This window comes from Pagrus major, chromosome 5 (assembly GCF_040436345.1).
Source record: "Pagrus major chromosome 5, Pma_NU_1.0".
NCBI lineage: Eukaryota > Metazoa > Chordata > Actinopteri > Spariformes > Sparidae > Pagrus > Pagrus major.
Genome location: NC_133219.1, coordinates 33,765,635 through 33,779,457, shown reverse-complemented (window position 1 = coordinate 33,779,457; position 13,823 = coordinate 33,765,635). Strand labels below are relative to the sequence as shown.

At 42.5% G+C, this 13,823-nt stretch overlaps 1 protein-coding gene across 1 annotated transcript in view; it reads left to right on the top strand.

The window, feature by feature from the left end:
• Positions 1–13,823, top strand: part of grid2 (glutamate receptor, ionotropic, delta 2) — a 406,897-nt gene that overhangs the window by 381,073 nt on the left and 12,001 nt on the right. Inside the window, exon 15 of the mRNA XM_073465777.1 lies at positions 13,173–13,413. Within this exon, the coding sequence (XP_073321878.1) occupies positions 13,173–13,413 (241 nt within the window). The remainder of the gene's footprint in view (positions 1–13,172; positions 13,414–13,823) is intronic.

The window sequence follows — 13,823 nt, the reverse complement described above, 5'->3', positions numbered from 1 at the left end:
CACACATTTGGTGAGCAAAGAGTGCCACATTTTACATAAGAATTTGATGTTGGTCACAAAACTTGTTATGTAAACTTCAACAACAAAGAACCATTCATTTTGTTGTTTTATTGCCTGGCTGCAGGCAAATGTGGCCTAAGGGCCGATAGTTGAGTCTTCTAAAATAGAGCCGTGGTAACGCTGTATTTCTTTGGGGACCGCGGCAGTGCGTGCTGTATGGTACGCTTGGGGGCCCAAATGAAGCATAAAAGAGCGACAAATCACTGCAGCAATCACAGACAAATGACACCTCAAAGACAATGGGTTAGATTGCTGTGGTGAGCGCACACCACAGGCTGGCTTCATTCAGGAGAAATGACATTAGCGTGTTAGTTTTGCCGCTTGTCATTTCCTGACCTGAGTTGTGTGAAAGTAACCATATTAAATAATCCATCAGCTCTGATTTCCCTGGCAAATGAGCTATGATTTTGGACAGCTGAGAGGGATTTGGACTTTTTAGAGCCCGAGTGGTTTGTTTAGTTCTTATCTTGGATTTAGACGCATGTTCCTCCACATATAGGATGGTGTTTTGACATTGACATTATTTTTCTCTCCCTCCATCCAGATTGTTGGCACATTTATTTCAGTCTTGAATCAAAGCATCCTTTCTTCTTGTGCATTAATCTCATATCCTGTCCAAATGAAAAATTCAAGTTGAACCATAGTAAGCAATGTGTTTCCGATATAAAAGTAGTCCTGTAATAAAAAGTTGTTTTTAAGTTATATTAAAGTCCCTGTGAATAAAAAGAAAACTGTATACGACTCGTTGTTTGTGGTTTCAGTATTGATCTCAGTGACGCTTGTGACAATAAAATTGTCAGCAATAGTTTAAAAAAACTGTTGATGAAGTTGAGCTGTGAAAGTTTGGTTATTGCGAACCTTGAAGTGAAATTTAATGAATCGTGTAGTGGAGTTTGCCGTCAGAAATGTATACGATAGAGATAAACTAAACGGCATCACTGAAGGACACATATAAACGGCTTTTAAAGCTGCACATGTAAATCTTACATTTTAGTCCCAGCAGAAGGGTTGTAAACAGAGGAGGGCTGAGGGTAATAGCTCTCAGTCACTGGATTTTTTTAAAACAATCACTTGATCACATTGGTGTTACGGCAGGTGAAATTGCCCGGAGCTGTATATTAAATGTAATGATGTGACAGAAACGTTTCTCTTACTGCCCTGGTAATCGGCCAATACAAAAACCTCATTAAACCTAAAATAAATCAGGTCATCTCTTCATAAGAAGCTTTGCTTATTGCCTGTCAGTCACATGTGACAGCTCAATTGATATGAAAATGATATGAAATGTATAAGAAGCTGTTTTAAGCAAAACGTTCAACATTCTGTGATTCTGACATTTTTCTGCTTCCCTTTTCCTTATATACGTTTTATAACATTATTAATTATAACCTGTCACCTTGTGGTCAGGGTAATCTTCATGAGCATTTTAAGTTGATCAGTAAATTAATTAGCAGATGAAATGATAATGAAAATGTGTGTTGATTAGATTTACCCAGTGTTGATTAAATAAGGTGGCGGCTACTCTTTGTGATAAATGAGACTTTGTGTCTGTTATTTATAGATTTGTGACTTTTGCTTTTAAAGTTTGCACTTCATCACATTTGCCCGCCGATACAAGAGCAGAGCAGCCCTCTCAATAGTGGAGCTTGATAGTAAACAGTTTGTATAACACCTTTGTGAATGTTACTGCAGTGAAGTTTACCACCCAAACAAAAGTTGCCCAGAGCAGCTTTTGTTTGCTTGCATAGTGGTTTATTATACCCTCTTCTCTATTGAAAGCATAACTCAGGTTTTGAACATCAGGTAGTGAAAACACTTTTTGCTGAAAACAGTCTGGCTTGGTTTCTAATCCTTGATGAGAAAACTGACTTTATCTTCACTTGCTGTTCTGGTTTTGAGGGCCCCGAGGAACGTATTACCTTGAGCATTGGCATTTTTTAAGTTTCTTTTCCCCTTTCCTTCTCTCTCGCTCCCTCTTTTTCGCTCTCTTTACTATTATATAATTCATTATATTGACCATTTCCATGTCATAATCCAGATTTCCATTTGTATCCCATGGGAAGTAAAGAAATGACCAGAATAAGAGCAGAGTGGGAAAAGAGATATATTGCACACAACACAAGTAAAAATATCACAGCAATTCATCTGCATTCAATCAAGTCAATTCAAACAAGTTCTTAGAATTCATATTTAAAACAACTGAGATTCATTTATTTTGAAAAGGCTATGCTATTATTTTTAAGGCTCTTTGTAGTGCCATTAAACCATGAACTACATGCATAATCAAAATAAGGCTCCTGCTGAACAAGCCAAAAGCTAAAAAGCAACTCATTTTATTCACCATCTCTCCCTCTCCATCATACATACACACTCATTCAACACAGTGAGCTCAAGTTAAGCTGGAGGCTCTGAAGCCTTCAATTTCCAATCCATGGAAATCACTATCCATGGGGGAAAATAATGCATTTTTTTCCGAGGGTGTTGAGCAAAGAAAGACGGATCGTGTGCGCGTGTGTGTGTGTATGGGTACATATGCGTTCACGTGTGTGTATTAGTGTTTCTACAACAGTGACATTGTTCCAGATGACAAAAAATTGATTTAATGTCAAGTGTCAATCTACCGTTGCTCTCCTCTCTCCGTCTTTGTCTGAGCTTTCTCGCTCCCGAGCTGTCACTCTTCTACCGATCTATCACAGTAAAATTCCAGCCCACACACTTACTGCATTCATTAAATCTTTATTAATCACAATTAATGATGGGGATGTGGCTCTCTCTCTCTGTTGCTCTTCCTTTGTCTCTCCCTCGCTCTCTCGATGTGTTAATGATGGTTAATGACTGTTTGACTTCTGTGCGTTGTTTATCATAGTTCAGCTTGATAATCTGTTCCAGTTCACCCACACACTGCGGCTTAATGACGCTTAATTGAAAACTTTGTTGACAAAGTGTATGACATTGAACCCTGAGAGCGCTAATTGGAATAATTAGGCTTTGCAAACTTTACTTGAGGGACCAAAGACTCATGGGTAAATGACCTCCCCTAACCCATCCCTTGAGCTTTAATATATGAAGACACGGATAATTGAAAGGGCAAGATGGTGGCTCGGCGATTAGCACTGTGTGCCTCACAATAGTAAGGTATCACGGTGGCACACTGACCATGCTTGTTTCCCTGTGGATATTGGCAACACCTTCGGTTTAGCCATATGTCCACCAAACACTTTTAGAAATGCAGGAATCCAGGGAAGTACAGGGAGTAGACGAAGTAGACTTCATGACTTCCCTGTCAAGACTATACGCTTGATTCCCTGAGCGTGCAGATATTCGGCAGGAGTGGATCACTGGTTTCACTAGTTTCCTGTTCTTACTGGAGTATTGCCACACAAGATAAAACTCCTTAGCCCAGAAAAGCATTATGCAACACAATCCACTGCTTGGGTTTGCCTTTTCACCTGGCGTCACGCTGATAGCATGGAATAAGAGTTTGCCATACTTCTGTGTGTGCACTTATTTGTCTAGTAAAGAAAAATAATGCACCAATGTCAGGCGGGATGTGTGTTTTATCAGCAGGAAGTGGGGTTGAGTTGGACAGCTTGTGCATTGTTTGTAGTTCGCATTCTTTGTACAATAGATGTAATGGGGTTAAGGGTCATAATTTATTACCATGCATCATCATGCTGATGTTGACTAAGGCCTGTCACAGCTCTCAAACCCTAAAGTCAGTGTTGCAGATCATGCACTGAAAAAATTGGGATGTTTAAAATTATTTGGATGCCCGAGACAGTTCAGTTTTCTTCTCCAATCTGTCAAAAGGGTTTGGGACTGCTGAAATCCTGGCTGCTCTTCTTGAAGAATGGCCACCCAGTTTGAGAAATTCAGCAAAATTTCCTCAAAATCCAAAAACAGTCTTGCACAGCTGCGAGATAGAGGCCCGTGAGTTATCTCTAAAACTAAAAAGAGGCATTGAAAATAGCCGGTCTACAACGATGGAATGTCACCGAAGAGACTGTAGTTCAGTCTTTTCATATTTGGTACGAAAATAACTCCCGCTCAAAAGTGAACTCAAATATGCACCACCAGGGCTGGAATAATATTTCTTCTGTCTGCGACGAGTCCAGCCGACTGTGGTAGAATAAACAGACTTTTCCAGACGCAGAGTTATTGATGTGTGGCTGTTGGTCAGTCTGCTTCAGGCTCAGCGTCTCTCAGTTTTATTTATTTATTTATTTATCTTTGCTAAGACACAGGGAGAGAATAATCAGGAGCAGGTGCACTTCACTGACCAGGTCGATGCTGCTGAGTCTCTGCTCTCTTCACTGCCCTCCTTGCAAAAGTGGAAAACAGATTAGGACAAATAAACTAAGAGACTGCAGCACAGGTCAGTTTGGAGCTCATCTTTTGGTTCTTTGTGATACATTTTTGACAGGTTTGGCTCGTCGGTCGAGGCGGGTCACAGAGCAAAAAGCGACATGATGTAATGATAATAACCTGATGCTGTATCGATTCTCCCTTCGTCTCAAAACACGGGTGTCAAAAATCAAGGTCAGCACACCTTTGGCTCGCCGTGATTCAGCATCTAAGGACACTTCAGCGGGTTGTTTGCTGACACGGGTGCTTGAGCTCAGCTCTCTAGCTTGAAGGCCAGCCTCCCTAATCACTATGTCACTCTCACCTACCCAGAGTAATTGAAATACCTGCAGCAGCACAAGGTTTCACCAACAAGTCTCTCTCACTGTACTTGTTCCAGTGCACATATTTTCTCAGACTAGCTTGTACTCTGAGAGGAAAAAAAGTGAACTTTTCTGACCCTGCACTCGTGTATCTACTTTTAGATTCTTTTTTTTACTTATTTGACTATAATATGAACATGTGCCTTTCATGTTTTCCTGCGAGCCCAACACAACGGAGGCAACCAGAGACCACTTATGTTGCCAGCTCTGTGTTAAGCTAGTAACTGAGCTGTCAACCCACTGATCTTCTTCTTTAAGGAGCTGACAGCCAACGGTCGTCTCAGGGCAACAAACTCATTTTAGCATAACACCTCTGTCTCTCGTCCCCTCCCCATCCTCCACCGCCACTCTGCTCAATTCATTGAACATTCTGTTCTCTCATCTCGTCCTCCTCTCATTACTCCTCCCGTTGCTCTCTCCTCCCATCTTGTCTCCTCTACATTCTCTCACACCTGCGGTCTCCTTTTTCCACATTGTATTATTTCGTTGTCAGCCATCCATCCAGACTGAACACACTGCCAGATTTGTCTTTTGTTCCCCTTCACATTTTCTCACACAATTTTCTAACTCGTGTCTCTCCCCCCTCTGTCTACACAGTCTCTCTACACCTCTAACTTCTCTGCAACCTCCACTTTTTACCGTCTCTAACTCGAAAATGTGCATGCTACAGAGGTGACAGGATGGGAATATTCGTTTTGAAAGAGTGAGACTATTCTGATTGCTGCAGACATAGTCCGCCGTTCCTCAGACAGCAGTGTGCTCCGTGATGACACACCACGCCTGAACACCCCCTCTCAGAAACAGTTAAGAGGTCTATCTCGCCAGTTCTGCAATTCGCTGAACTGTTTCACATTGTGCTTGATCATCTAACCCACACCGCTCTGCATTTCAACCAGCTGCAGCTGCAGTAAAAAAAAGCTGCTACTGGGGAAAGAGCAGCACGGGACATAACCTGCATTTATAGGGGCCTTATGGATGGGCCCAGGGAAGACTGCAGAATCAACACAATATATGGAGTTACAGTGCATTTAAAGGGCCAATAAGTGAGATTTTTACTGCCCCATAGCAGAAAATAGCCATAATATATCTAGAGGGGGGTGATAGCCGAGTTGATCAATACCAGTGACTCAACAATCAGTTTGCCAGGTGCTGAGATAACAGGCTTTCAAAACTCACTTTGTAGCCTGTGGTCTGTTTCTGGAACAGCCTTGCCGTCCATCTGAGTCAGAGAGTCGCTCCCCTTGCTCCGGCAGCAGTGCAGCAGCACAGTGGGAAATCTCTTAACAGTCCATTTTCACTCCAGTAAGGACATCATTTATAACCTTAGCGACTGCTCATTAAACTGCTACAATTAGAGGTTTCTTTCAAATGAACTCCTAAGAGCCCACTTTTAGGTACTAAAGGAGCATATGTACTGCTTATAAATGTTGAATTGTATTTAAGGGTTTTTTCGTTGGATGGAACTACATACACTAGCCACTCGTAGTGACTACGGCATTGTTCGACTCTCTTCGTGCTAATGTCTAGGTAGTGGCAACACTTGGTTAAGGTTAGAGAAAGATCATGGTATGTTTTAATACAGAAAAAGTCAACAGTGACTTGAGATATAACATGAACCGACCAAAATCACAGTTTTTCCATCACCTTAACCAATGTGCTTTTTTTGCCTGAACTTAACCACAGACTGGTCTGGACGCAAACCCTGACCAGCGCAGACGCCAGGATAAAACGTTAGCGGTTATCGCTTCTGCAAACCCCAGATACCTTTAAATTTGTACGTGTCATAGGCTACATATTTTATTAAGCAGGCTACATACTTTATTGGCATGTCTACAAAATGTGTCATATCATGTTCACAATACATGTGGAGGGGATGGTGGTGGAGTTACAGGAGAGAAGGGTGCCAAGCCAGTGACCACCGTTCTAGTCTGCGTTTCAAATTTCTAAATGTGACACTACTGGATATTTTTAACAAGACCTTGGGACAATTTTCAGCCATGGTTGTGGTGACAGAAAACTGATATTTTTGAAGGGATTTGGGGACAATCATATTTGTGCTGACAGTAGATGCATATCTATTTCCAGTTTTCCTAACCCTAACCAAGCATTTTTTTTAACAAATCTAAAGTCACAAAATAAAGAAACACAAAGTTTCAACTTATCTGCGGTTATGCAGAAACTTTGCCAACATTTATTCTGGGGATTGGGTCGATGTGACAGTCATGCACTTTGTACGCCCACCATCCAGCTACCTTAAAAGATATGTTGTCTCTGCACATAATCCAGGCAATGGACACAATATAATTATGAAATCAATCTAGTTATACAAACAGAATTTCTAGGAGACACGGTTGAAGAGTGAGAACCAAATAGTTCTCTGAATTTTCCAAAAATTGTTGTCAGAGAGTGTGTGTGTCCCCATACACCGATCAGCCACAACAATACCATGCATTTCAGGGCGCATTGTCCTGCTGGGGGTGGGCCACTGCTATTGCCATGAGCAGGTGTATTTGGCCTACAACAGTGTTTGAATGGGTGGTGCATGTCAAGTGGCGTCCACATGAATGCCAGGAATGCAGGTTTCCCGGCAGAACACTGCATTGTAACAAGATGATCAGTGTTATCCACATCAATTCCAGTGGTGTTAATGTTGCGACTGATCTGTGTATGAAAGAGAGAGATAACAAGCACTATTTGTTTATGTCCAGGTCTCCCCGGCTTTTCCATTAACTGAACAGTCCTGATTTCTAGCTGGTGTGCGACTGTACCTACGTTTTTCATGTGATACTCAGTGAGTCACTTTCTCCCTCCTTCTCTCCCTCTCCCCCCTGTGTGTGATCTCAGTATAATATTTTACATTGAATGCGTTTTGTCACCTGCCAGAATTCACAGCATCATCACATTTCTTTTACGTTTTGCCCTCTCTGTTCCTTTCGTCAAGGCTTCTGTCCCTCGCTCCTTTATCCGAATCACTATGGTGTGCTTTTTTTCCTCTTCTTTTTTTTCGGCTTGAGTCGACTAATAACGTGTGATCATCCCACCATCAAGGCTGCTGCCATAGAGTTGCCATGGCAACATCTAGTCCACGCAGTAACGGCCACTGCGGAGAGCACGGGGAGGCAGAGATGGAGCGCGCACACACACACACACACACACACACACACACACACACACAACGGTTGCCCTGCACCACACAGGCAACCCTTGCTCATTTGCTTTAACGGCCAGTGGGAGTGTTAAAGTCATTATAGATCTCCCCAGTCAAAGTCAACGATCTTAAAGCAAGGTGATGACTCATTACACACACACGGTGTTAATGCATCTCACAGTACACCAGCTGTTTCATGGGCACGCTCACGCAGGAAGATGCACGCAAGCATACAGTATACCCTTATGTGCTTAACGTATAATAATACACTGTTACAAAGACAAACACACATCCAGTCATGCTCTGCACACACACACAGGACAACTGTTGCACACAAAAAGGCCACAAGAGCCAGTGAGACATAATTAAATTTCACCTATCCCACACACTTCACTCCCCTCATTCACGTAGCTGACATTCACAATGAAACCCCCACACGAACTGTGCATTGTTGTTAACAACAAGGCTTTTAATTACATGTTAACATGCAGTCGACAGTAGTATAGCAATATGATGCAGTGCATGTCCTCAGACAGCATTCATATGTACTAGATGCTATTTTTAGTGATTAAAGTGATCTATTTCCTGATACCTCCGGCAGCAGTGTGCTGACTGATGACGCCTTGAGCAAAAAACACTAACAGCCCCTGAAGGAAGAAAAAACATCGCACACATCTAAGTGTACACTCCCTCAGTTCAATATTCTACATACTCAGACTGAAATTAAAGCAAGAAAAGTTTTGGATAACTGTGCAGGGAAAAGCACACTGCTGTGAGAAAATAAATTAGTTGTCATATTTCTTCTCCTGTGCTTTTTCATGAACTCCATCAAACTCTGCATAATGTATTGGATATTTCATTGGGGCGTAAAAAGTGTGACACAAATACACACACTCTTTGATTAGCTACTCCTAGCTCTCATTATGTCAGTTTATCATTGTTTTCCAAAGAAGCCTTGCATTGCAGAATCACAGTGTGTTTTGAGTGTATGAACAAGCCTTCACACTTCTACCTGTGTCGCCGTGTGTGTGTACGCAGGCAAATTTGGGCCCCTTTGTGCTTTTCGAGGGAAGATGTGTTTCTTTTGGTGAGACAGCAGCAGACAAATTAGAGATCTAGACAGATGGTATACTGCAGGGAACCTTTGACTCAAACCATGTTTTCGTCAGGCAGCTCACTGTGGCCTTTCATCCTGCCTGTCAGCCGTACGATAGAGATAGAGGAAGAACAGCGGTAACCGCTTGTGTGTTTAAAAATGATGCCTTTTTCCTCACAAAGTTTAAGCATTGCCAACTTGTGGCTGCCATGAGTTAACAAAGATCTCTTATAGGTTTGTTGGTGGTTGTACATGCTTTGGACTGATACATTTAAGCATTAGATCTAGAATTAGTCAGGCAAGATTTTCCAGGTCTGAAAAATAAAGCAAATTAAACCTGCACTCTTTCTAATGGCCAGCAGGGGATGATTCTAATGGTTGCAAAAAGAATCTGATCGTATGTAAGCTTATGAGAAAAAGACCCTACTTCTCAATTGGTTTATTACCTTAGTAAACAGTGTTCTGATGAGTTTACGGTCTAAATCGCAAATTTCAAGTCTTCATTAAAACAGCAAGATGTTATATTTGAAAAATGATGGTCCCATTTGGAGTAAAATGGACGATAAAACAGAGTGCGCTTTAGGGCGTGGCTACCTTGTGATCAAGTCACTGCCACAACGTGTCCTCGGGTTTTCAGTCAGATCCAATCAGAATAGTTTCCCCAGCTCCACCCTCTCGTCCTAATATGGTCATTTCTGCCTCCAGAAAAAACAAAACGGGGAGGTGGCTCCGAAATAGTAGTCTATAAATGATGAGTGACATTATGGTGGCTCAGTCCACTGTAATACAGGCTATGGTTCAAACCATTGTCTGGTATTTTGATGTAAGGATCAAACACGACAGCAGGCAACACATAACATTACCAGCATGACCGTCATTTCTATCCTCTTTCCCGCGAGTATTCTACTATCACAGAGTCAAATCACTGTATTTTTTGTCTATCTGTGGGCAGGATAAAGGCAACTTAACCTCAATAAGCTACGGTAAAAGCTATTGTGTGTGGGTACGTGCGTGTGTGTTCCTGTGAGTGCATGTCAGTGTTAAGGGTTTGATTCAAGGGCCTATCGGGGAAGCAGCTTTTGCATAACTCTGATAGGCCAATTAGTGCAGAATGATAGATGATGAGCTCCTTGGGCAGACAGGGTCGTAATAGAGGGGAGAGAGAAAGCACTCTGTCCTGAATCTCAAATCTGCTCCGCTCTGTCCTCCCTCGAAGTTATATGCAGCTCAGTCACATCCTAATAATTCCTGTGATGAAAGTCTCTTTTTGAAATGTTTGATCCTTTTGATCTTTGATCAAGTTGGAGAGAAAGCCTTTTAGTTCTTCTTTGTTGTTTTGTTTGGCATCCTTTTGATTGTCTAGAAGAAGACAGGGGGAACGTCGGCATTTAGTGAGTCTTTGAGTTCATTTTTTGAAAATCAAATTATACATTGGTCTTCAACATGCAGCGACGATCATATGTGACGTCCTATAGGAGATTTGACAGTTATATTCAGGTGCGTCGCTATTTCTCTCTGCCAGGAAAGAAAATGTTAATCACCTCTTCTGCTGTTTATTTGTTTTCCCCGCAAAGGTCAGCGGTAAATATCTTTTGTAGAACTTGTCACAAGGGCATTTGCTGTGTATAGTAATCGCGTTCACAAGTGTTAAAGTAGATGAAACAAGAAAATGCCACTGCTTATTGCACCTCCTTAAGTGCCACACAAAAGCCCCTGTGACATGACATTTGTGACACATAATAGCAGTCGAGGCGTGTGCAGAGATAGCAGATGGCAACTGCAAACATAAAGCATGCCTCCTCTTTTGACAGACATCAAAGTGACTTCAACTCAGACAAGAAATCTTCAGAAGTTGGCTGATTTCCAAGCAAGAAATCATGAAATATTTTGACAAAACATTGCCTGGCTTCTTTGATAGGTGGGATCGCTCTTATTCCCATCTCATTAGCCTGCGTGTAATCCATCTTCCTCTGAAGCCGTCTGCCAAAAATTCCGGCTTGTGTGTGTCTGTGTGTCTGTGTGTGTCAAGCATCTGTTGTCAAAGTGACAGAAAAAAGGTCAGCACTGTATGAAAGATGCATAAATTCTCTGGGAGGAACAAAAGCTTGTTTTAACTTTCATTAACTGTGATTTTTCTGTGATAGTGTCATCAGATGAGGACAAACCAGTAACGACGCGGTTTAGATTTTGATGGATAAGCTGTCCATAACCCTGATCTCAGCCATGTCAACACGCATATCAACAGTGTGCCCCGCATGAAAAAGTGAAGTGTTTTGCAGTCTAGCTGTTCTGTGTTATACAGTACAATATTACAGTCCAAAAGTAACTTACTAACATGTCTGAAAGAAAATAGAGCAGGGCCCACTGCACTACTAAAAAAGAACAGATGCAGGATTGATGTGAGATGAGGGATTTCTACACCGACTACCTCTTCTTCATGCCAGAGGAGTAATAACCAGGACATACAAGTAGGCCGGTTGCCTCCGTTATATTACTACTGCCCAACACTGTTGCAGATCTGTTTGATTTAATTTGTTTTGAGTCAATATTGCATATCATCTACACAAAGTCTTTTCTAATCTTGGCACTAATCTGCACTGATCTGAGCCAAACAATCCCACATTCAAGCCGCAGTTGGTGGACATGATCTCTTATTGGAATCAGTGTTGGTGGATTTGCTGCTCGAATTAGTCTCTTCTCTTTTCTTCTCTTCTCTTCTCTTCTCTTCTCTTCTCTTCTCTTCTCTTCTCTTCTCCCCTCCTCTCTTCCCATCTCATCGCATTCTGTCACATCAATTACAACCACAACTAGCGTTTTATCCATGTAGCTCCCCAGTTCCCAAGTCATACCAGCTCAGTGGAGCCCAGTTAGTGATAAGAGAGTGTCCCTAAATGAGAGTGACGTGGTTATAGGGCGACGTGCTGGGTCTGTTTAGCTGATTTACATTGAAATGAGCCATGTTTTTTCTGGCTTTTGTGGATGAGATTAATTATGTAAACTGTCTGCAGGGCTCATTTGCATTTCCTGATTGATTTCAGTCCGTTCTGTGTATTCCGTATGAGGGAGAAAAAAAAATGAAGATGAGAGATGGGCACTGTCAGTCATGTCAGCATGTTGTTATTGCGATTGCAGGAGGGGTTCGCCCCCAGGAAGTTCTGCAAATAATTGCAAACATCTGTCTTCATGTACACATGTATGTGTTGCTTGGACATGCGTGCCATCAAGTTTGTGACTTCGTTCCCTAATGAATTTGCATCTACTGGATGTTGTCAATCAGTGCGGCGGCTTTGTTTACCTATGAGGGATTACTTGCATCCATTTGTTTTCTGTCTCAGTATGTTTATGCCCGTCAGGGAGGTATATGTATGCTCACCCACACATTTCCAGACTGCCGTTTTCCTCTTTGTCCCTCCCTGTCCATGTGCCCCTCTCTCCTCCATGCCCAGACCTCCTGTTAGATATCCAGCCGAACGCTAACGGAGCCTCTGTCTGTCTGTGTGTGTGCAGCTCTCCTCCAAACCAAAACGAACGACCCAGTTAAATAATAAGCTGAAGGCTAACAGAGGGACCCCATCAACCTCTGAGCTGTATCCTCTCTGAAGCCATCAATCGTGGGACTAAAGCTCGGCTGCATAATGACATTGTGGCAGTGTACTCGCGCCGTGCTGCAAAACATATTAATGTTAGCCATAATGAGTTTGACAGCCCAATATGGTTGTCAGGGATCAGGGAGGGTTTTGAACTGGCAAACACTGCCCTCAAATGGAAGAGAGTGGTTATAGCAACTGCAGTGAAAGCCGCAGTGTTCTCAGATTTTGTGCAGTTGACTTGTGCAAGTATCTTTTCCTTCTCTGTGATGGTTTTAAAGCATTTTGATTCTGTAATCATTATAATGGCACTCAGACTCCATCGGTTATCATACCCAATAGCTATGCTCATTCTGGACAGGGTTATCTTACTGTTCTGAATGTTGTTGGCTTGTGGCTCATTCATGCATCTGTACATTTATTCATGCCTACTTATATTTCACCTCCTTCAGTTGCCAGAAACCTGGAGTTTCAGCTGTAAACTGACTGATTGTGAGTGACATGTCTAACGTGGTTCTATGCTTACATGCCCGTGTCTCCTGCCTATATCCTAGAATCCTGGAGCTCCAGCAGAACGGTGACATGGATATACTGAAACTCAAATGGTGGCCGAAGGACAGCCCCTGTGACCTCTACAGCTCAGTTCAGACACGACAGCGTGGCAACGCACTGGACATCCACAGCTTCGCCGGGGTTTTCTGCGTCCTAGCAGCCGGCGTGGTGCTCTCCTGCCTCATTGCCATGGTGGAGAGCTGGTGGTCACGGAGGAAGGGATCCAGGGTCCCCTCCAAGGAGGTATGGGGATGGATGGGTGGCTGATAGAAGGAATCATGGTACTTAGGGAACTATAGAGCCTCTAGGCTACAATAGATCTCAACTTTTCTCTTACAACACATAGTTAAAAAGCAAAAGGAGGGATGGAAAAATAAAGTAAGAGTGGACAGATGATGATGGGATGGATAATGGGTTTAGTTTCAGGTCTAGCTGAGGCAACGGGAGCAGGGTGTCACGTTACCAGATACAAAGTCCAGACTTTGTGGCCAGGTATGCAAAGGTGAAAAAAAAATCCTCTGAAATCATAAGAGCAGAGTCCTGTTTGTGAAGGAGTTGTAACACCGACAGTGTCTGGAAAAACCTCCCATGTTCACAACATCAACAACACTATCCTGATACCACAGGCTTTTACAACAATCTGTCAAAAAGAA